The sequence below is a fragment of the Entamoeba histolytica genome, genomic scaffold (genome assembly GCF_000208925.1).
Source record: "Entamoeba histolytica HM-1:IMSS scf_1104750516639 genomic scaffold, whole genome shotgun sequence".
Taxonomy (NCBI): domain Eukaryota; phylum Evosea; order Mastigamoebida; family Endamoebidae; genus Entamoeba; species Entamoeba histolytica.
The window spans coordinates 77366-100982 of record NW_001914868.1 but is presented as its reverse complement, the minus strand read 5'-3'; the positions used below and the strand labels follow the sequence as shown (position 1 = coordinate 100982).

General features: G+C 26.6%; 13 protein-coding genes across 13 annotated transcripts, besides 2 other annotated features; 5 read left to right on the top strand and 8 right to left on the bottom strand.

Moving 5' to 3' along the window:
• Nucleotides 1–11: 11 nt before the first annotated feature.
• EHI_023260 (nicotinate phosphoribosyltransferase, putative) lies at nt 12–1184 on the top strand (the record flags this gene model as incomplete). The annotated part of the gene is made up of 1 exon (XM_650554.1): nt 12–1184. One exon carries the CDS (start codon nt 12–14, stop codon nt 1182–1184), a length of 1173 nt encoding a protein of 390 aa, XP_655646.1.
• Nucleotides 1185–1656: 472 nt separating this feature from the next.
• Nucleotides 1657–1831: a repeat region.
• A 68-nt stretch (nt 1832–1899) lies between these two features.
• Nucleotides 1900–2237: a repeat region.
• A 799-nt stretch (nt 2238–3036) lies between these two features.
• On the bottom strand, nt 3037–3366 carry EHI_023250 (uncharacterized protein; the record flags this gene model as incomplete). Its single annotated transcript, XM_650555.2, has 1 exon — nt 3037–3366. One exon carries the CDS (start codon nt 3364–3366, stop codon nt 3037–3039), a length of 330 nt encoding a protein of 109 aa, XP_655647.2.
• A 1113-nt stretch (nt 3367–4479) lies between these two features.
• On the bottom strand, nt 4480–5631 carry EHI_023240 (dihydrouridine synthase (Dus) family protein; the record flags this gene model as incomplete). The annotated part of the gene is made up of 2 exons (XM_643418.2): nt 4480–5475; nt 5527–5631. The coding sequence occupies 2 exons, from the start codon at nt 5629–5631 to the stop codon at nt 4480–4482; spliced, it is 1101 nt and encodes a 366-aa protein (XP_648510.2).
• A 413-nt stretch (nt 5632–6044) lies between these two features.
• EHI_023230 (histone H4) lies at nt 6045–6436 on the top strand. Its single transcript, XM_650557.2, has one exon. It carries the CDS (start codon nt 6050–6052, stop codon nt 6404–6406), a length of 357 nt encoding a protein of 118 aa, XP_655649.1. The 5' UTR covers nt 6045–6049; the 3' UTR covers nt 6407–6436.
• Nucleotides 6437–7778: 1342 nt separating this feature from the next.
• Nucleotides 7779–7973, bottom strand: EHI_023220 (uncharacterized protein; the record flags this gene model as incomplete). Its single annotated transcript, XM_650559.1, has 1 exon — nt 7779–7973. The coding sequence occupies one exon, from the start codon at nt 7971–7973 to the stop codon at nt 7779–7781; it is 195 nt and encodes a 64-aa protein (XP_655651.1).
• A 249-nt stretch (nt 7974–8222) lies between these two features.
• On the bottom strand, nt 8223–9140 carry EHI_023210 (GTP-binding protein, putative; the record flags this gene model as incomplete). The annotated part of the gene is made up of 1 exon (XM_650560.1): nt 8223–9140. One exon carries the CDS (start codon nt 9138–9140, stop codon nt 8223–8225), a length of 918 nt encoding a protein of 305 aa, XP_655652.1.
• Nucleotides 9141–9524: 384 nt separating this feature from the next.
• Nucleotides 9525–11426, top strand: EHI_023200 (uncharacterized protein; the record flags this gene model as incomplete). Its single annotated transcript, XM_650561.1, has 1 exon — nt 9525–11426. The coding sequence occupies one exon, from the start codon at nt 9525–9527 to the stop codon at nt 11424–11426; it is 1902 nt and encodes a 633-aa protein (XP_655653.1).
• A 67-nt stretch (nt 11427–11493) lies between these two features.
• Nucleotides 11494–12954, bottom strand: EHI_023190 (exonuclease I, putative; the record flags this gene model as incomplete). The annotated part of the gene is made up of 1 exon (XM_650562.1): nt 11494–12954. One exon carries the CDS (start codon nt 12952–12954, stop codon nt 11494–11496), a length of 1461 nt encoding a protein of 486 aa, XP_655654.1.
• Nucleotides 12955–13001: 47 nt separating this feature from the next.
• On the top strand, nt 13002–14158 carry EHI_023180 (Rab geranylgeranyltransferase alpha subunit, putative; the record flags this gene model as incomplete). Its single annotated transcript, XM_650563.2, has 3 exons — nt 13002–13025; nt 13158–13560; nt 13611–14158. The coding sequence occupies 3 exons, from the start codon at nt 13002–13004 to the stop codon at nt 14156–14158; spliced, it is 975 nt and encodes a 324-aa protein (XP_655655.2).
• A 65-nt stretch (nt 14159–14223) lies between these two features.
• On the bottom strand, nt 14224–15702 carry EHI_023170 (uncharacterized protein; the record flags this gene model as incomplete). The annotated part of the gene is made up of 1 exon (XM_650564.2): nt 14224–15702. The coding sequence occupies one exon, from the start codon at nt 15700–15702 to the stop codon at nt 14224–14226; it is 1479 nt and encodes a 492-aa protein (XP_655656.2).
• Nucleotides 15703–15857: 155 nt separating this feature from the next.
• On the top strand, nt 15858–17429 carry EHI_023160 (uncharacterized protein; the record flags this gene model as incomplete). The annotated part of the gene is made up of 1 exon (XM_001913403.1): nt 15858–17429. The coding sequence occupies one exon, from the start codon at nt 15858–15860 to the stop codon at nt 17427–17429; it is 1572 nt and encodes a 523-aa protein (XP_001913438.1).
• A 1035-nt stretch (nt 17430–18464) lies between these two features.
• On the bottom strand, nt 18465–20438 carry EHI_023150 (uncharacterized protein; the record flags this gene model as incomplete). Its single annotated transcript, XM_650565.1, has 1 exon — nt 18465–20438. The coding sequence occupies one exon, from the start codon at nt 20436–20438 to the stop codon at nt 18465–18467; it is 1974 nt and encodes a 657-aa protein (XP_655657.1).
• A 108-nt stretch (nt 20439–20546) lies between these two features.
• EHI_023140 (protein phosphatase domain-containing protein) lies at nt 20547–22907 on the bottom strand (the record flags this gene model as incomplete). The annotated part of the gene is made up of 1 exon (XM_650566.2): nt 20547–22907. The coding sequence occupies one exon, from the start codon at nt 22905–22907 to the stop codon at nt 20547–20549; it is 2361 nt and encodes a 786-aa protein (XP_655658.2).
• Nucleotides 22908–23617: the final 710 nt, after the last annotated feature.

The window sequence follows — 23617 nt, the reverse complement described above, 5'->3', positions numbered from 1 at the left end:
CTTGTTTAAAGATGCCAATTATTACAAGTATACTTGATAATGATTTGTATAAATTTACTGTAAGTAATGGTTATTTTTGTTTGTATCCTTATGCCTCTGGTGTTTTTTCTTTTAGAGACCGTAATTTAATGAATTTTCCTGATGGCTTTGCTGAGGTGTTACAGAAAGAGATAAATGAAATGGCATCTATAAGTACAACAACAGAAGAAGTTGAATACCTTAAAACCCTTAAATATTTACCTCCAACATATATTGAATTTATTAAGAATTTTCATTATGACCCAAAAGAAGTTAAGATTGAAGTTATTAACAATAAATTGCATATAGACTGTACTGGGTATTTGTACAGAATGACTTTATGGGAAGTTCCTTTATTGGCTATTGTAAGTGAATTATATCAAAAAATGACTCATCATACTGCTGATATGGATTATGTCATCAAAACTACTGAATTGAAAGCAAAAAAACTTACTGAAGCAGGATGTAAATATAGTGATTTTGGAACAAGAAGAAGATTTTCTAAAGAAGTTCACGACGTTGTTGTGAAAACATTAAAAGAAAATTCAGGTAACAACTTTATTGGATCATCTAACGTTTATTTAGCAATGAAATATAACCTTAAACCTATTGGAACTCATCCACATGAATGGATGATGTTCCATGCTGCTGCTTATGGATATAAAGGGGCTAATGCTTTAGGACTTACTCGATGGAGAGATTTGTACAGAGGGTATTTGTGTTGTGCTTTAACTGATACATTCACAACTGATGTATTCTTTAGAGAATTTGACAGACCACTTGCCATGAGTTTTGATGGTATTAGACATGACAGTGAATCTCCATTTGTTTTTGCTGACAAAGCTATTGCTTTTTATAAGAAGATGGGTATTGACCCAATGACCAAAAACATTGTTTTCAGTGATAGTCTGACTTATGAAAAAGCTATTGAATTACAAAATTATTGTAAAGGAAAAATCAATTGCAGCTTTGGTATTGGAACTCATTTTACTTGTGACACTGGTAATAATAATAAACCTTTAAACATTGTTATGAAACTTTTGAAAGCAAAAGAATATGATGAAAATGAGTTTGTAGGTTGTGTTAAACTTTCTGATGCAGTTGGAAAACATCTTGGAGAAGAAAAAGATATATTAACTTGCAAACTATCTCTTGGGCTTAATTAAACATTTTTTATTATTGTTTGTATTTAAGATTGGACTGATAAATATGTTGGTGAGAGTCTGTAAAAAATAAAGTGTAACAAATAATTAATTCAGTGTGTTATGATCATTTAACTTCATATTTTTTTGTATGTTTCTAACTTTGTAGTAAAATACCTACAAATAATTTACCAATGTTTATTTTTTATTAAAAATATAACCAATTCATTTTCTTTTAACACCACTACCAAATCACACACTGTTTGTTAGATTTAACAGTACCATTTGTTTGTTAAAAATAAACTTATAAAATGTCTTAGTCTAAACATTTCTTTTTTTGTTAAACAAGAGCAATTGAGTCATTAGAAGAATTATGTACAGTTTCATAAAGTTTAAGACAAAACTTCAAATACTTTGTATAATATGGATAACAAAGAATGGAGGAGTTTCTATTTTCAGAACTAGTTCGTTTTTATTAAAATTTCTATCATTTAGATCGAAGGTAGCACATCTGAAACACTACACACAAACATTAATACAATTCACTCTTCAACTCTCCCAGTTATTATCTGATTATGATGGTATTTTTTGAATTAGAAATGTATTAGGTAAAGCTGCAAAGGGGGGAGCAAGATATTCTGATAGAATATTACATATTGTAATATAAGAATGATATTTGTTAATAAATAAATTAAAGAAATATATATTATCCAAAGAAAATTATGTGCTAAGATGTGGTTAAGACTAAAAGAAAATTAAACACAATAATATAGTGGGAATGAAATAGTCTTTTCTCTCATTCATAAAATTAAGAAAAAAGGAAAAAGAAAATGTTTAAAATTAAGATAGAAAATAAACAAAAGGTTAAAAAGAAGGAATAAGTGAAGAAGGATGAGAAGAAATTAATAGGAAAAAATAAAACAAAGAAGTGATTTTCTCAATTTGCAAGACAAACATAAATGATAAGTTAAACAAAAAGATTACTCTTTTTTAAACAGCGAAGAGATGGGATTAGTATCTTCTGATCATGGAAGAATATATGAAAAATCTATTAACACTTAATTAAGTAATTTTTATTTATTTCGCTCAATAATTATTCATTTATTAATTAAATTATTGACACTTCCTTTGTAACAATTTGAAAGATTAAAAGAAACAATTAAGATATAATGTGGTGCTTATTTGAATTAAAATCTATTTGTCACACAGAGTAGAATTAAAATGAAAGTATAAGTTATATTTTCAATATATATATTCAGTCTGATATTGTTCAGTTTTGAAAACACACTAAATAATGTTGAATTAATCCATTTCTAATATTTATTATTACCAAAATACTAAAATATTAATTAAATGAAGTTACAACATTTGATTCATTTAAATAATGAAATAGATAAAAAGGAATTAACAAATTAGTTGAATATTTTTATATTTGTGAAAATCTTTATATCTTAAAGTAATGTTTATTTTGATTATTAGTCTATAAAATAAAAAATAATATATAAAATAGAACAACATCATGAAACATCTTTACTTTAATGAAGTTATACTAAATTATTAAAGGATATATTAAGTGGATTGTTTACAAGAGTTAGACTCACAAATAAATGTATCAAATTCTGTGATAATTAAAACAATCTTATTTAAAACCAAAAAGGAAGAAAAGATGATGTACTAAACAAAAGATAACAAAAAAAAAATGATTAGAAAAATATCTTTAATTCAAAGAATTAGAAACTGTTATAGACATAGGAGCTTGTCAAGGAAGAAATAAATATATTCAACTTTATTGCTTCTTTTTCTTCTTGTCTTTTTTCTAATAAGTTTTCTTTAAGAAAGATGTTCTGTATTGAATATATTAGAAAGAAATAATAAACTAGATTTCAAATTGAACAAAATTGTGGTTAAGATTATTCATTTGATCTTTTAGTTGACAAACAGTATCATTTGAATGACCACATTGTTCTAATAATTTAATAATTTCTAAATTTTTCTGTTTAACTTCTTGGTATTTATGATAGAGAATTTCATATTGTTCCTTTTCAAAAACAAAATCTTCTTTAAATCTTTTCTTTGACTTTCTTACTGTTTCTTTATTTCTGATTCTCTTATCAATTTTTTTAATTAAAAGAATTTCTTGTTGTGATAATGGCATTTCTCTTTTCTTAACTTCTTTCAAATAACACCTAAACTCTATTTTTGACATTTTTGTGAGGATTTTCTCAGGTAATAATCTGGTGTAATCCACATCAATAATCTTTTGGTCAGATAATCGATAGATCTTATAATTAAATGCAGATGCAATCTTGGTCATTTGATAGTGTTGAGATGATTGTTAGTCATTAGATCTTTTCTCTTTATTTTCTCTCCTGAACTATTCGCTATTAGCTTTTCTTATATAGATTTATAATTTCTTTTTCTCTAAAAATAGTGATCGGTCTGTGAGTTGTTCACAATTAGTACTATTCTTTTTAGTTTTTTAAATTATTATTTACAACTTATCCTTTTCTACAAAAGCGTTATGGTGAGTGGACAATTACTTGTTTTCCTAGTTCTTTCTAATCTCAAAATTATTGATTGGTCAATTAGGAAGACAATTTATTTAACCAATCGTGCGAAGAATCTTAATTGATTCCAACGCTGAACGAAAAATTAAAATAACCTTTGTTATTGTTATTTTTGTTATATATAACATCCATCTATTCTCTTTTGTCTTTACTCACAAATTTTCTATTCTTAACATTATAACAAATATTTTTACTGTGTGTTTAATTCATTTAAAAAAATATGTTATATCAATCTCTCTCAACTCTTTCTTTTATTAATCACAAAAACTATTATTTTGTTAACAATTCATTTATACGAATGTTAATATCATCAATTAAAAACATACTTTTCAAACAATATCTCTTTTTCTTGTTTTTATATTCTCTTCAAATGGTTTATGTAATAATCAAGATCAATACAACTCTTTTGAATACGTATGAATGAGCTCAAATACTTAGAAACTTTATCTATATTCAAGAAATTAGTTAAAATAGTTATTAATCAAGAATGTGTTGATGTTTTTTAGTCTATTTTCTTCTCTTTGTTATCTAACAATGAGAATTGTATTTATTTACAGTAGTTAAAAAAACAACAAAGTAACAATACGAATAGTTACTTTAATTGAATGTGTTAATTATAAACTTGTTAATAGTTCAATATATATAATAAACTCTTGTTATTTACCGTCGTTAAATCTGAATAAATGTTGTTAAAATAACAAAAATTTTAATTTCAAATAACAAAAATATTCTATTAATATGATTTATCACTTTTACTTTAGTTTTTTTTCTTCTTCAATACTCTTGTTTGTGTTTTGTGATTGGATAAATTCTTTCTTCAACTCAGGAAGGGATATTGCATCAATCAATTGCTCAATAGTTTTTGATGATGAAATGCGTTGATTTATTTGATTAAGTTTAAGTGTTGTTTTTTCTCTTCTCCATGACCCGAATGGATAATCCTTCTCATATCTAATGATTTGAAGAAGAACAAATTTAATTTTTGTGAACCTCAATCCATCTTTTATTGCCCTTTGAATAAAATCAGTCATTCTCATTTTAGTCTTACTCTCATCAAAGACATAATCTCCTCCTTGTGGATTAAATAATCCAAGATGTATTCCTGATCCTCTTCCAATCATCACCCCTCTAACATTCTTTCCAAATGAAAGTAATTTAGTGATATCTTCTTGTTTACAAATATCTCCATTGAGAATAAGATCATAAGGACAATCCTTAACCAATTTCTCTAACTCTGCCCAATCACAATCAACACCATATAACTCTTTGTGATGTCTTCCATGTAAACTGATAATGCTTATTCCTAATGAATATAACCATTGAATAAATTCTAATGTTTCTTCATGGGTTTGTTGAAGTCTAATCTTTGCTGATATAGGTTTACTTAATCCAACAAGAGCTTTAACGATTTTTTCAAGTTTATCTCTATTATCAACAAGTGCTTGTCCCATTTCTCCTTTAGTACTAAACCACATTCCACACCCTAAATTAATGTCAATTCCACATACCTCTTGGATTAATGAAACACATTTAACTGAACTTTCAACATCAAATGTCCCTAATTGAAGTATTGTTTTTGATTGTTGTTCTGGTTTTAAAGTAAGCATAACATCATTTTTGTGAATATATTGAATAATCCCAGAATTTTCCACTCTTTTACATTCACATAACCGTTTTGAGACTAACTCCTCAGTAAATACAGCACTTGCTCCTGCATCAAGAGCCATACTCCTATAACTAATTGTACACTATATATCAATATTAATCGTACATTCATTTTATTATACAATAAAACAAACTATTCCTACCATAGGTGCTAATACACGTACTTGTTCTCCATTATTACCCATCCACCACCTCTCTTGTTTCATCACGTTTTCTACCTTTTGGTTTTGCTTTTCCATTGAGTGATTTTTTGCTTGTTATTTGTTTTAAACAGATAACATTTTTTGTGTATTTTGTGTTTTTTAATTAGTTTACTATTTTAAGAAACCCTTTTTCAATTTTTTTCTCTTTTCTTTATAAGATTGAATCATTAGGAAAAGTGAAAAAAATAGAAAAAGGGTTTTTTTTCCAAATTCATCAACTTTCAAAGAAAAAGTAGGATATTATTCCTGAAAAATTGGAGAAAAAGAGAGTAATTATAAAATGAATGTTTCAAAATAAGTTGCAAAAAGATAAAAAAAAAGATAGTAAAAGAGAAGCAAAAAAAGTTAATAAGTATAGTTAAAAAAAATGAGAGAAGAAAAATGGTAAAAGAAAAGAACAGAGGTATAAAAAGGCAGAAAGAAACTAAAAAATCATTAACTGTGATATAATCACATGGCAACGGATACAGGATCAGGAAGAGGTAAAGGAGGAAAGGGAGTAACTCTTGGAAAAGGTTCTAAAGGGGCTAAAGCAAGTAAAGGAGGAAAAAGAATTAGAACTAAAACACAACAAGATGCACTTAAAGGAATTACTAAACCAGCAATTAGAAGACTCGCCAGAAGAGGAGGAGTAAAGAGAATTAATGGAGCTGTTTATGATGAGACTCGTAATGTTCTTAAACAATTCCTTGAACAAGTTATTAGAGATTCAGTTACATATACTGAACATGCTAAAAGAAGAACTGTAACTGCTATGGATGTTGTTTATGCCCTTAAGAGACAAGGAAGAACTCTCTATGGTTATTCTTAATTTTATCAAACTGTGTTTGCTTTCGTTTTTATTATTTTATTTATTATTTTTGGTATTAGTCTTAATTGAAAAGTAAATTAATTCAAAACAATAAAAAGTAATTTAAATTCAAACACATTTTTTTTTAGACTTTAAGGTTCTATTTCATCTATGATGAAAGGTAATGACGTTGTATTATCTTTATTTCATTCTTCTTAGTCTAAATACAAAAAATAACACAAAAATTCTTTTTTTGATTATTTTATTAAAACATCAGAACAACAATCAAGAAATGGATAGGTTTGAACATAACATCACTTTTTAATACATTTAGAAAGATTGTCTAATGAAAAGATGTTAGTATAGTTAACACCAAATAAACATGAATCAAGTAATACCATTGTTTGAAATTAGAATAAAGAAAATAACAGTGTTAATAAATAAAAATAACATGTTTTGAGTATTGTTTAAAGTTTCAAATAAGAAATTTATTTACTTCTAAGTGTAATAATTAAATTATGAACTCACAAAACAGAATAATTTAACTAAAAGAATAACTGTCTTTGTGATATTTTATGTCTTCTCTAATTCTTTTAATAATCTGTAATACTCATCGATCTATTGGATTTAGTTGTTAAACTACATAGAATAAGACATTGATGGAAGATACAAACAAAACAGATAACAAGATTATGTCGTTTCTTAACCAAAACACTGACTTGCTATTACTCTACTTATCACAATACATTCCGTACATCATGCCTTTAGTAAATTAAAGAGAAGAAGACAAAACTAAAAGAAAATAACTAAAGACTTAAGAGGATGTACGGAATAATCATGTGTTTCTTGGTAAAAGTGATTTTCTTAATTAAACGAAGATTATATGACTAGACCAACAGAAAAGTCAAAGATATAAAGGGGAATAGAGAAACTAAAAGATAAATACAATATGAAAACAACGTCCAGAAGACGAAGCTGCGAAATGAATATTCCACTTCCAGTAAAATTATTTTGTTATGATTCTCAATCATCATCATCATGTTCCTCTACTGTCTCACCTGCTGACTTTGCATTCCCTTTACCACCACGAGACACTAACCCAATACTCAATGACCCTCAATTTAATCAATACATTTATTCTCCTTCACAACCATTAAGTCAACCAGTAGATGAATGTCAGTTTGACTCTTTTCAAGGAGCCACACTTCTTTTGTTCTAATGAATATTTATCTTTATAATTCTTTTGTTTTTAGCTATTGTATTAAACAGTTTGTTTTTGACATAATAAATTAACCAAAAACAATATTTATTGTTTGGTATAAAGAGATGAAAAGAATATAACTATATTTTATAAAATTAAACCCTAGAAGTAATTTAACACCATATTTGTAATTTATTCTTTATTAGCAGCTTTCTTAGCTTCAAGTTTCTTAGCAAGAGCGAATTTACGTTGAGCTTTGGTGTTCTTGAGGACTTGAACATTCATTCCTTTAGTTGACATGTAAGCGGATTTCTTTGGTTTATAGAATCCGTTTCTGTGAGCCTTATGAGATTGATTGTGAGATGATCTATTCTTATCCTTGGACATGATATTGTCAAGTGCACTTTATTTGATCTGAAGGGTTTTTCTTTTTTACTTTCTCTGTTTATTCTTTATGGTTCATTTTTAGTTTATTTTGCTATTTTTTATAGTAAAAATGAATCACTTAATATAACCCTTTAATAGTTATTTAATAGTAATGAATAGTTTTTTATAATATATTAGCAAAACAAATAAAATGAGAAGAAAAAGAGTAATAATGAACATAAGATGGTAAAAAGAAGAAGAAATTGTCTATTAATTTGAGCCAAGCAACTCTTCGATTCCTTTTTGCAAAATAGTGAAATTGTAATCATACAACCCAATATCTCTTTCCTGAGTATCACCAAGTAACATCACTAAACAAAGATAAGGAGATACAACCTTTAAATACACATGAGAATGATTATCACATTGAATCATTGTTTTACCTTCTTCCAATTGTTGTTCAGATGAATAAGTTGAAAAAACATCAATAAAAAAGTTAAATGCTTCTTTACAAAATCCATAAGAAGATGAATTTCCTTTTGTTGTAGCAATATATAATCGAGTTGGAATATGAATAAGAAATGCATCATTTGCTGGGCATTTTTCAACATAATTTTCTAACAATTCATTAAAAACAGAAGATTTAATGTAAACAATATTCAATAAAGAAGAGAAAAAGGAATATAAAGAATTATCATAAATAGAAGTTAGTGTAACATTAAAATCAATATTTATCTTTTTATTAAGTAATGCTTGTTTACTAAGTGTTTCAACATCAGTTTTCATATTAATTTTATCATCAGTAATTCCTTCTGAATTCCATTTATGAAGTAAAAATTCAAATATAATTTTATCATTAATTGAATGTGCTAATTCAACAAAAGCAGACATATAATTCATTTGTTCTGAAAATGATTGTGTTTGACATGTAAAAACATATACAACTGAAATCGTTTCTTCTAAGATTTCTCTCATTATAGTTTCATCCATTTCCATTAAAATACTTCCTGGAATATCCCACACTTCCATCATACTATTTAATCCTTCAATTTTTATCTTTTGAATATGAAGTGTTGGTTTTAAATTTGTTGTTTCTCCAGGTGTTTTTTTACCAAAAACTATTCTATGTATTGATGACTTACCAACATATGGTAATCCTACTAATAATATCAATTGTCTCTTTCCCATATCCTTGTTTTTTTCTCAATCTTTTTTTATTCAGTTCTTTTCGTGTTTTGTAAATCAAAAATATTACATTTTTAATTATTGTTATATAATATTGTTTTTAATATCTTTGATTTTGATTGTTTTGATTAATTTCTTTTTTTGTTTTTTGTTATTTTATTTTAATTCTTTTGTTTTACTTTTTTTTACTGTTTTTACTGTTTTTTTGATTTAGAGATTGTTATCTGAATTTTTCATTCATTTTATTTGTTATATATTGAAGGTATAAAGTTGATTATAATTAAAACATTAATTTTAATGTTTTATGAAATGAAACTTCACAACACTAAAAACTCAAAGTAATTTTACCATATACAAACTGAAAAAAAAACTTATAGGTATTAGTTTATGAAGATAGAAGAATTAAAACAAGAATATGAAATATTAAATTCAGCATTTCCAGGAATAGCCAGTATTGATGAAACAACACAGCAACTTAAAATGAAGATTTTTGTTGAAACTCCAGATGGGGTTATATTAAAATTAGTTGAAGATGAGTTTATTCAATATCCTTATTCTGTGAAGAAAGAGATTACAATTAACAAATTACCTCCAATAGAAGTATTTATTAATCAAAATGATTCATATAATGATTATACTATGAGTTGTATTTGGATTACAGAGGAACAAGGTAATAATATAATTAATAGATTAAATGAAATTGAAGAAGAAAATGATGGAGTAGGATTTTTGTATGGATGGTATCTGTATCTGGTTGATATAGTAAATGACTTTGATATTAAGATGATTGATATAGATAAATTAGAATATATTGATAATACTCATGTGTTCTCTTTTATTGGATCTCCTCAACACAGACAACGAGCTATGATTCAGTTTATTCTTGACGATATGAAAATAGATTTCTTATCTCATACAGAAGCTCAATGTTTTCATTGCAAAGTGACTAAGTCAATTGACCAATTTATTGTTTTTAGTCAATGCTCACATAGCTTATGTAAACAATGTTTGTGTGAACAAGTAAAATACTCTATTGAAAAAAAGAAGAGACTATGTTGTGAACGTTGTAATAGTGAAGTAATGTTTTATGAATTACAAAGAGTTATTGACAGAGAGACATTAGAGCAGTACAACCTTTTGTTAACTCTTCTTTGTTTAGAAGAAGAAGATGATGAGACAGTTGTATGCCCAAGTTGTCATACTGTAATCGAAATTGGTAAAGAAAATAAAGAAACTTTAGAAAGGATATTTTGTCAGAACTGTAGTACTTATTTCTTTACTAACAAGTATGAGATAACTAAGAAACAAAAAGAACAAATTAAGAAAGAGAAAGAAGTAGAAGAGGAGAGATGTAAATCTCAATCTGCCTTGAAAAGAAATAAACAAAGAAATGAATTTTATTTCAATACTGACCATTTAATTGAAGAATTCATTGAGAGAATTACTTCATATGAATTTGTTAAACATATTTGTCGATACCTTAACCAATCTGGACTTTCACAAAGAGACAATGTAACCATCAGTTTTAATATGAATTTATTCAATCCTTGTAAGTTAATAGATTTAGTTAAAAAGAATCTAACAAACAAAGTTATTAAAGCATTAAATACAAAAGGATTCCTATGTTGGCATGGGACAAGCTGGAACAATGCAGAGTCAATAATGAGAGATGGATTTGACACAAAAAGAAGAAATACGCAAAAATTTGGAGAAGGAGAATATTTTGCATCTCATGCATCCCTTTCAAAAATGTATGGAAGTGCATTGTTATTAACATATGTTATAGACTCAAGACAGGTATCAAGATTTCCTTTTGGGTATGTTGTTAACAATAGGTTAAATGATACATTCTGTCTTCCTATAGCCTGTTTTCAGTTTAATCAACCTGAAGAGTTTAAATTCGATAGTTTAATTAAAGAGCCTAAAAGCAAATATTGTAAATACCTTTATCATGGATTGGGTATTCCAGCTAAAGGTTATCTCATTGAGAAAGTTCTGCTCATGCTCTCCCTTTTATCTGGCAAAGACATGCACGAAAACTGTGATATTGTTAAAAACACAAACTTTAAATACTATTCCACATGGCTATATGAAACAACCCAAGGAATGGCTAAATTAGGGGAAAGTGATTCAGAAACTTTAACTCTCTTATTCAATGATAAACAAACAACAGGTATTATTCCTATTAATTTAGAAGTTGGGCATGTATCAGTTGATTTAAAGAATATGTGCATAATTATTAAGAACCATCCCCATAAGTTAATTTTTAAGACTGATAGATTGTCATGAATAAGTTGATTGTTTATATTCATATTGTGTTTAAAAAAACAGTAAAGAAATATATAAAACAATCTTTTCACTCAAATTTTCTTTTAGATAAAGGTTGTTCAATATCTGAAGGAGTTTTATTACTGAAAGTACTTAACTCTGTTAGTTCGTCGTCATTATTTTCTTCGTACCTTACCCGTTTCAAACTTGTTAAATCTTCTTGTATAAAAGTAAAAGAATTTTCAGGTTCAAATGGGTCATTGTCAATGATATTAGATTTTATTTCAGTTTCCTCATGAAAATCATCCTTTCGCTGCACAGTAGATTGAGGCTCTTCAATTTTAATTTCGCTGATTGGTTGACTATCTAATTTTGACTCTTCCTCCCCACTCACTAATTCATTGCTATCTTCATTTTCTTCATTTTGAGGATGAACTTTTTTCAAAATATCATCAACACACCATTTAGGTGATTTTTGTGATGTTTGGAATTGTTTTATTTCAGGGATTGGTTCAAGGTCAAAAATATCTATTTCATTATTTTTGAATGGCTCAAGTGTATTGGGGTCAATCTTTCCTTCTGCAATTTGAATTACACTTCCTTGGTCTAATTTTTTACCAAGCGTTCGTTCAATTAATTCAGTAGTTTCATTGCCTTCAAAATCTGTTAATGGAATTATTGTTTTTTCTTCAATGTCATAAATGTATTGATGATTAAATGTAAAAAGAGCATCATTTAACTGTTCTTCAAGGTTATTTGGTAATGGTTTATTATAATTTTTTTTCAAGCTTAAAATGACTTGTTTGATTGTTTTGCAACTTCCAACTATTTTTAATGCCTTTTTCAATCCAATTCCATTAACTCCTTGAAAGTAATCACATCCTGATAATATACAAGTAATTTGAAGTTGGAACAATGTAATATTAATTCCAAATGGTGTTTTAGGTAAGTCTTGTGCTTGATACACATCACATGTATTTGATACAACATTTAATTTAAATAATACAACCGAACAACCATATGGAATCATATCACTATCTTCACATATGACAACATCTACATAACCTGTTCTGGATAAATATGCCATCTGTGCATCAGCTTCATAAGGTGCAACAATACATTGAACACCTCGTTTATGAAACGCATTAATTACTTTTGATGCATGAAATGGGGTGATATCTATTGCTTGTTTCCAACAGACTAATGCCTCAATTTGCTTTCCTTCTTTTTCATATTTCAATGCATTTGAATAAGCAGACTTTCTTCGATTAAGACGTTCTTCTTCAACACCTTTTTTTGAAGGTAAAGTTGCACCATCAAAAACAAAGATTGGTATAATTTTGTGTGTATTAAAGAATTTAAGATATTCTAACATCCCATTTACAATGAAAGAATAGTCGTTGTTCAATACAATTTGTCTAGGATTTCTTGTTGCAATTCTATGAAGTAAAGCATAACCATCAATAGCAGCTTTTTTATTTTTAAATTTATCAATTGATGATTTATGGATGATGGATGAAACAAAAGGAAGGAGTTGTTTTATTCCCATTATGTAAAGAAGTGTTATATTATAAGATATTGACTGTTCACTTAGAAATGAAATTCTCAAGTTGTAGTATAGTATAATTCTAATAAAACATAAACAAAAAGAAAAGCAATAAACTAAAAAAAAAACAAAAAAATAGAGATTTTATTGTGTTGAGAATGGTTTGTATCATTTGTGAAAAGAAGGAAGATATTTATTTAATATAGCACGGAATAACTAAAGCAGAAAAAATACAAATTGAAGCAGCAAAAGAAACACAAAATAGAATTAAAATATTCAATGAATTAAAAGAAAAATATAGAAATAAAACAGGAAGTCTTGAAGAACAATTAAAACTTAATTCCGAATTACTTACTATTTCTTCACAGGATTATCAATATTGGAATGAAAGGAAAGAAATGATAGAAGAATTACTAAAGAAAGAAGAGAATGAAAATGATAAGATTCTATCATATGAATTGGAATTAACAAAGAATCTTCTCCCCAAAAATTCCAAGTCATATGTTATTTGGTATCATAGAAAATGGAGTATTTCTAAAATGGAACATCCGAAATTTGAGATAGAAAGAGAATTATGTGCTAAAATGATTGGAAAAGATTCAAGAAATTGTTTGTTAATTTAATGTAGATATATAAAGTAATAAAAAGTAATAAAATAGTTCATTGTTGGGGATATTATTTATGGGTTTTAGAACAAGGAAAAATAAGCCAAGAAGAAGATTTAAAATTTATTACAGATTCAATTAATAACAATTTCAGTAATTATAGTGCATGGCATCATCGTAGTGTTATCTTTAGTTCTTATAATAACTTACAATTAGAAAAAGTTATTGAGTCAGAATTTACATTATTGTTAAATGCATTTTATATTGAACCAAATGATCAAAGTGCATGGATTTATTATAGATGGCTTCTTGGAACTGGAATGAAATGTTATAATGAATTAAATAAAAAAGAAGAGTGGATGAATATTTTAAAAGAACAATTCAATAAAATCAAAGAATTAAATGAAATAGAACCAAATTCTAAATGGGTATTATTTACAATGGTTGAGTTATATCAAATTACTAAGAAAATTGATAGTACCATAGAATTATTAAGTAATGAAGAAGTAAAAGATTTTATAAAAACACTCCAAAGGGTTGATAGTATGAGAAGTGGATATTATAAAGAACTTGAGAAAGATTTGCTATTAATTCAGATTTAATTTAAAACTTAAATTTTCAAATAAATAAAAAGGATTTAATCAATCAAGATATAATTATTGTTTCCTTACAATTGGTTAACATTTGTTAAATTGTCATAAGATTGAAGAAATAATTGTAATCCTTTTCCTTCTTCATTTTTAATGAGAGATTTTTGAACTAATACTCTTATATTATTTATTTCATTTGTTCGTTCTTTCAATAATTTTCTTCCTTCAAAAGTTTTATTGAGCATCATTAAAAAGGTAATTCTTCCTTTAGTTGGTTTTTGAAGAGCTTCAATAATAAATTCTTTAAGTCTTGAATGTTGTGAAAGTAATAAAATATCATATCCACTCAATGCTGCTAGAGACATAAAGAAACTTTCACTTGAAGTGTTATGTTCTTTCTTCATGTTTTCTTCTATCATTCCAAAGAATTCACCATATCTACGAATTTCATCAGCAAATGGTTTATTCTTATTCATAAATAATGCTATTTTACAAATACAAAGATGTCTTGTTTTGTCAGACACTACATTTGATAATGCACATACTTTTAATATAGATTTAACAGCTAAAATTCCACCTTGTTTAATTGCTTCTTCTAATAATACTGGAATAAGATTTTCATGTTGGTTTTTATAACATTCAATAATTGCTGAGGGGAAAGGAGCATCTTTAAGTTGAATGAAATAAGATAGAACAAAGAAATAAAAAGGTGTTGAAATAAACTGAAGAAGTTGATCTGGATTTGTAGAGAATAATGGGGAATGAATTAATTGTAATATTTGAATAAAATGGTGTTGGTATGGTGATTGTAAAAGATTGAGTAATAATGGATTTAACTCAATAATATTAATATTAGCAATGAAGAATTGAATAGGAAATTCATCTAAGCGTGATGTTATTAATTCTTTTCTGTCTAATCCAAATAAAGCATCAAGTAAAGGATGTTTATGAAGAGAATGTCCAAGTAAATGTTGAATGAATGAATAGATTATTTTAACTTCATTGTTTTTAAATATTGATTTTAAATAGATTGATAATGGAATGATAGTCTTAGGGAGAGGAATATCTTCTGGATCAAAATGAAGAAGTAGATTAATAGTGTTATTGAATAAATCAGGATAAGGAAGTGTAAGAGCATTAACAATTAAAGGAATAGTTTGTTTAATATCTGATTGAAGATAATAAAATGCTGAATTTACTTTAGGTGAAAGACACATTACTTTCTCAATAAATATTAAATACTTTGAATAGTTTTTAATTGCTTGATTAGGTTCTTTGTTAATTTTATTTAATTCACATGGTGCATAATAACTAATCATGAAACTGTAATGAACAAAATATTCTTTTAAAATTATATTATGAAGAGATTCAAGAAGAGACAATACTTTTGGGTCATTTTTATTAGTTTCAATGTATTGACAGAGTGTTGAGTACATCTCAAACAGGGTTGCTTCAATTAATTCTTTTTCTTCTAAATTATTTTTATTAACAACAACATTACAATACCATGTGTTAATTTTATTTAATAAATCAAGGTTAATTGGACTATTAGACATACATTGTTTTATTATTTGTTGGATGGTGGTATGTAAATTCTCCATGACAATAAATTAATAGTTTTTTATTATACTTTTTAATTTTTATTTATTACTCAGACAACAATACTTATGAACTTAAAAAATCTCATTTACTTGAACCAAAATTTACTGGGATGATGATGCAAAATCCACATTATTCGGAAACATCAACTTATAACGAAGATGAAGGTATAATAAACAAATTTGATTATATAAGAAGTGAATGGAAGGAAGATAAGATTATTAATCTAAATGGAAAAAGTATGAAAGGAGAAATAATATCATTAGGAGATACGAAAGATGGGTATTGGATAGAAATAGGAGAAGGGGAAGATTATTATCTCATCTGGTTTAAACGAGAATTATTTTCATCAAAAGGAAGATTGTTTAATGTACCATTTATGAAAATAGCTAAACCAAACATGAAAGTCATTATTAACAATATATTAGTAGAAGATTATGAAATTTTAAAAAATGAACAAATGAAAAAATATTTAATTATTCATCTTCAAAGTAATGATTCAAATAATACAAAATGGCTGTTTTATAATCAAGGAAGATATTTGCTTGAATATGAAACAAATGGAGAATTTAATCAAGGAAAGAAATACATTTTGAATCAACAAGAATTAAAGTTTATTCAAAGTATTTATTATAATAAACCAAGTAAAGAAATTAATTTTATTACACAAGATACTAACAAATATCTTCGTCAAGAAGGAATGTTTTTTGAGATTATTGGTTATGTTATTGATACTATTCGTTTAGAAGAAAATAACACACCAATAACCAAAGTAGTAATGGTTACTGGGTTTAATCCATCTGAAGTTAAAAATACTATTAATTCCATTAGTAAAACTTGTTGGGTTGGAATGAATTATTTAAAGAAGATTTGTCAATCAGTATCTTTTAAAATTAAAGGAAATAATATAAAACCAATGAAGGATAGATGGATAACAATAAAAAATGTACGATTTAACAAATATTCATCATTTATAACACTTGATTTTGGACTGATAAAAAGACTTGAAATAACTGATTCAGAAGTTATTAATAAAATAAAAACAATGATAGAAGATGGATTTAAAAGTGACGATGAGACTGGAAAATTTATTGCAATGCAATTTATTTGTCAAAAAGAAATAAAAGATAAAGTCTTAAAATCATTTGAGAATAATAAAAGAATTCAATGTATTATACAAAATAATGAAATTCAAAAAGAAAGTAGTTTAGATCATAAATTAATTAAAGAAAAATCAACTGAAAAAGAAATGGAATATCTTCCAAGTTATGTTTGTAATGAAACAATTCAAAAACAATTTGAAGAAGAAGAAGAATGTTATATTTTTAATTGTAGTGAAGATGATTTAGTATTTAATGCAATACCTGGAAGATATTGTGATATTGATGATGATGTCTTTAATCTACCAGAAATCCAAGTTGATTATAAACACATTTCTGATCCTAATAACTTACAAGTATCTGATAATGTTGATAAAGAGGTAGATGAAAGTATAACTACTTCAAATAATAATGATGAAATAGATGAAAATACAGAGGTTCAAAATCAAACAAATGTATTACCCAATTTAGTTATTACAAGATCAAAAAATAATAAAACCGATCAAATAGATCATGAAATAACCAGAAAACACATAGTATGTTCAAAGGAAGGTAATTTACCATTGTTAAAAAGAGTCATATAATTGATTTAATTGACTAAATCATTTTTATTTCCATGTAAAGTATTATAAATATATCCATAATCAATGTTTGTTTATTTCTTTATTAATTTTTTGATTAATAACACTATCACCTATATTATTGTTTATTTACTTTTAGTGAATTATTGAAATAAAACTTGGTTTCTACAATAATACAATTCAATATGCTCTTAGTTAAGACATTATTCTTCTTATTCTACTTTTTGGTTGGTTAAATTCTAATACTATTCTTTATTAATAGTGAATTACTCTTTCCTGAAGACATTCTTGTTGTTCAGTTTATTAAATAGTCTAATATCAAAACATGCATTAACGATATATATTTCGATTGATTTTAGTTATTGGTAATAGGTAATGTTCAAACAAATACTATTTTGACTTGTTAGTTGATGTATAATTTGTTCATGAATGAAATATAATACCATACTTCTCATTATTTAAATATTAAGATTTATCAATTTAATTTATATGATGTATAAATTAATATGGTTGTTGGATTTCTAATTTGAAACATACTATAAATTTGTTTTTTTTTTAATGAGAAAATTCAAAATAATACAAATACTTGAGTCATTGTATGTAATTATCAATGTATATTCAAACTATTTTATTCATAATTGAAGATGTTATTATGTTCTGATAAATCAATACATCTGTTCAAGTATAAAAAGATAAGAAATAAATATGATATCATTTTAAATTAATTAATAATAATACACCAAAATAATAACAAATAAATTTCATTGTTATGATTTAAAATTGATTGGATATTCATTCTCTTACAGTGTAGAAATGTGAATAGAAATCGTGTAATTATTCTTTTAACTCCATTATTATGAAATTATGACTCAATTGATATAAATGACTAGCAATTAATAAATGAAGTTATGTTGATATAAACAATAAAAACTTTTCAACATATTCAAATTATTAGAAGAAATAACAAAATTTCAATAAACCAATACTTACTCTTTCTCATAACAACTCAATTGTTTGAATTAAAAATACTATTTTACTTTATTCTTTCCATAAATATTGCTCAGCTTCTTCATCAAGATATTCTTCTTCATTTTCATAATCTAACAATTCAAGTGCTTCTTCTTTTTTATTTTCTTTGAATAATCTTTTCATCTCCTTTGGTTTGTATTTGTTCTCTTTTAACGAGTCTTTGTACAAAACCTTTTGATTATTGTCAACTTTTGACATCTGAGAATCAGTAGATATTGAAAGTGAATTATTAAAATAAATAATGGCAACTTCATCTTCATCAACAGGAATCTTTAGTACTCCAGATTTATTGTTTTTACTTCCATATCCAACAAGAAAATCATTAAAGATTAAATAGTCTTCTCCTTTTTTTATTTCAAGACTACTTTCATTATCTACCATTATTTTTCTATCTCTCGTTAATACTTTCAAAATGTGTTTTCTAACAAAATTTTTGTCTAATTCATTTAATTCTTTGCTTTTAAAAACATACACACCATGTTTTAACTCATGGTTGTTACTATCATCATCATAAATCATTTCAAAATATCTTGTAACATGGCATTTTATTTTCTTTAAACCACCACTCAATTCTAGAAGAATATCTGGTTTAGTGTTATATACCATTGAAACATGTTTATAAAATGTATTATTATCTATATTTCTAATTAACTCGCGTGCCTTCAAATAATGAGTACCCACATGAGCAACTAATTGATTAACAGTCATTTTTTCTTGTGTATCAAAAAGTATCTTCATTTCATAAGCTCCAGACTCAAACCAATGTTTGAAACATCCAGAGCTAGATAAAAAATTGATAGTACAATTACACCATCTATTAATAATTATATATTCTTTAAGATCATATTTCCACCACATACCAACATTTCTGGGTTTTAAATCAAGGTAATCAAAAGCACATTCAAGATGTAATGTTACTAAATTGCATGCTCCAATGAATTTATACTTTCCATTATATGAAACAAATTCTAAATTACCAATAAAATTATTCATATATATTGTTTGTACTTTAGATACTTCTTTAAGCTCATTATCAACTATTCTAATATCACATTTTAATGATATTGATGCAATTCTCCAATCTTCAGTATCTTTCATCAAAACAATACACTTTGGAGCATTAATTTTTAATTTCTCTAATCCACTTGGAAGTTTTAACAAAAATGTACATCCTTTGTGAATTGTTATTGATAATTTTGAAATTAGATAATTATTTAAGCATAATGACTTGCTATCTAAAATATCTGTTTCAATCCTAACTTTTTTTATTCTATTGATTAGACATTTGTTTAATCGAAATAGGATTGTTTCTTCTTCAAGTATATAATTATTAAATGTCATAACTTCTTCACTTACAATATCTTTTTTTTGTTTAATATAATTAAAATAATGAATATTCTTAGTCTCTCCAATTCTATTACAAACATCATCATCTACAACAATATGAATAACAACATGTGGGTTTTGTTGAGAATATCTAACAATCAAATCAATACTCTTTTGGTCAATTGTGTTGAAATATAATACTAACATTTTTACAACTTGTAAATGTGTTAAAACATCAATACCTTGTTTGTTGATATTAGTAATTTGTTCAATAATAACTTTTTGTACATTTTTTAGTTTGTAAAGAAAAGGTATTTGAGAGTTATTTATCCTCACATTCAAAACCTTTTCAGATATTGTTTCATTCAATTTAGATATCTCACATTGATTTTTTGTTGAATCAATCCATGTTATCTTTTCAACTTCTTCACTTGTTAATAATTCTTGTGCCTCTAAAGCATTGATATATAAGGCATTGATGTTAGTAATAACTTTTATTAAATATGGAAGATATGCTATTACATTATATGGATTAATGTGAAGCATTTTAATGGCATTCTCACAATTCTTACTAATCTTTATAAATGATTGAAACAATGTTGTTCCTTTTAAGTATAATGCAACGTTGGCTAAATAAAATGGTTCTAATGTCTTCATGTAACTTTTTAACAATGATTAGATTTTTTTTATCATCTCATTAAATAGTTCATCAAGACTCAAACTTAAAAATAAAAAAAAACCATTAAAGTATAATTATAAATAACTTCAACAATGATTATTGAAAAAACAAATTGAAACAGTGACATTATCTAATGTCTTTCTTTTGATTGCTACATCAACAAGATACCGTGCCATATCTTTTAAATTCTTTGGTAAACATATTCCATCTTCATCAACCCCACTAACAAATTGTTCTTTTTCAAGAAAAGAACGAATAATGGCTGTTGCATTTTCATAACTAAATACATCCCAAAACCCATCGCTTGCAATAACCAGAAATTCTTCATCTCCTTTTAACTCTTTTTCAAAAATAGATGGTTCACAAGTAACACATGTCTTTAATGGTTCATCACCAATACTTCTTGAAACTCCCAATAATCCTTCAACTCTCCATCCATTATTATTATACACTTTTCCTCCTGCTTCTTCAATCCTTTTCTTTTCATTTTCTTCTTTTGGAATATGTCGTGTTGATAACACTTCTGGTTCCATTCCTTTTCTGCATAGTACAATTTCTGTATCTCCAACATTTGCTGTTATAATATTTCGTTCAGTAATTAATGCAATTGCTGCTGTTGTTCCAGCATTAGCACTAAGTTTTTCTGCTAGTGGTTTAAATCCATTTTCTACTGAATAAATAGCATCACAAACAACCCTTTTCAAATTGTTTGGAAATTCTTTGTGCCGAATTATTTCATTATATATTTTAAATGAACAATAATCAGCAGTAGACGTTCCTAAATGTCCATCAAATACTCCAAAAAATGCAATACTTTCTGAAGTTTTATTACTGAGCATTTTCATATCTTCAACAAAAACATCAAAATCTTCCATTCTTTTTTTAGGTCCAATGCTTGAACTCCTTGAAAACCACACCTTCCTTTCTCCCTTTCTTTCACAATCTTTGATTTCCACATTGTTTAAAAGCTCATCTATTTTATTAGTTGAAACAAACACATTTCCTTCTTTAAGCTCACCAATCTCTTCCCATTTCTGAGATTCCATGATTCGTTGAACATCATCATTAAAACTCATTGGAATACATTTCCCTTGATACTTCTTCAAATATCCATTAACAATTCGATCCTTAACATCAACTAACTTAATTGAATCAAGACCAAGAACATCTGACTGTGTTTTTTGAATTACATTCTGAAATTTTTTTATTTTATCTTCTCGTGTTAATCCTATCACCCCATCCATTCGAACTAATCCTCTTCGTGGAGCTGTTTTTGCCTTAGTCTTTTCTCTTTGAGTATCACTCATTTCTTTTGTTCTTTCACACAATGAACTATTATAAACTCCTTGTTCTTTTAATTGGTCTCTACACCCACGAGTTAACTGAGTTGCAACACACCTTCCTCCTCTCCGTGTTTCTGTTGTTTTTTGTCTTATACATCTACGTTTTACAACTTCTTCTCTAATCATTGTCTTTGCATTTAACTTTGGAACACAAACCGACCATTGTTTCATTTGATGAAATAAATATAATACAGCCTCAACACAACTAATTGGACTTCTCTCTGGTATTTTATTTCCTAACATGATTTCATTGATTTCCATAGCAGGACACATAAACATAAGTGATTTTCTTGTTTTTACAAAACTTTTTGGTGCGTTTTGTATTGCTATTGCATTTTCATTATATTTAATGTTTGTTAATTTCTCTTTCTGACGAATTCTTTCAAATATTTTTTGTAAGAATGACTCATTTAATTCATGGTGAATAACAGAACAATCTAATCCATGATAAAGGTTGATGTCATTTTGCATTTTTCCTTCTTCTTCTGTACACAATAATGTAATTGAATGACCTTCCCTAATCAAAGGAAATATTTCGGTTTGAAATTTCACTTCATCAGTAGCAATAATAACTTCAATTTCTTTTTCTTCATTTTTATACGTTTTGATAAGTTCTAAAAGAGACTGAGAAGGAACTGGAATAATTGTGTGATCAGACATACAACTAGGTAGTCTTTCGAATTGGTCCTTAATGACAATATCATTATTATTAATTCGTATAACTGTAATTACTTTGCAATGAGACAAAGTTTTAGAAATTGAACTAAGGATTTCATTTATAATGTTTTGACTTTTCATATTAATGAAGATAAGACACGACGAAGGAACTTTTTCGTTTAGGGATAAATAAGTAGTCATATAACCACAAAAATAAGAAACACGGTCAGATACTATCGGAAGTAATGACGTTGAAGAGTTCATAAGAAAAGATGATTTTCCCTCATCACATAATATTGAAGAATCTGGAAGAGATGATAAAATAACTAAAAATGAAGAATTTTGAAAAAGCATTCCTTGTGTACTTTTCAGGTATACTGAATGTTCCAGTGAGTTAGAAACTTCAGATATTTCGAAAAAAGATGAGAATCGAGGGTGAATAGACATGACATTATTGGAAGTGATACTTAAGTTAATATTTGTCATTTTGTGGTCATTTTCGATTAAAGGTAATGTAATTACAAGACTAGGACAATCTGAAAAGTCAGAGATAATAAATGGGAAGGAAATAGAAATAGGGATACAAACCATTAAAAGAGAACTCTGTGAATGAAGTAAATTTCAGGGTAAAACAATGGTCAGTTGATTGGAGTGCAATTAAAGCAAAATTAAAATAATCAAAAACAATTTGGTTTGGCTGACTGTTGATATAAAATCCGAACGATTTCGGAAAAATAACGAAAAGATGAGGAAAGTCATTACTGAGAGTTACAGTGATTTGACAATTCCAAATAGTAAGAGTAGAAGATATGCTCACATCCAAACAATTTATTGCTACTAATTGACATTGACCTAAATACTTTTGAACTTCCAACCACATTTCCATTTCATTTAATTGTTTTTTTTCTTCTGAAAACAGGATGTCATTGAATTGAGAATAATAGACACTCATTTTCTTTGGTAATCTGATTGTGGAAGTCATAGTCTCACACCTTTGATCTGAAAATAAGATTTCAGGTAGACCTATTTTTAGTATCTCTTAATTTCTTTGTGGGTAATGTTGAAAGAGACATTCAAGTTTTATCAAAGAAAAAAACATGGGATTGTTTTCTGTGAGTTTTGTTGAGTAATGGGATTTATTTTCGGGATTTTTCTTA

What these genes read in the sequence shown, in the direction of transcription:
- EHI_023230 (XM_650557.2), top strand. Translation starts at nt 6,050, where the DNA reads ATGGCAACGGATACAGGATCAGGAAGAGGTAAAGGAGGAAAGGGAGTA.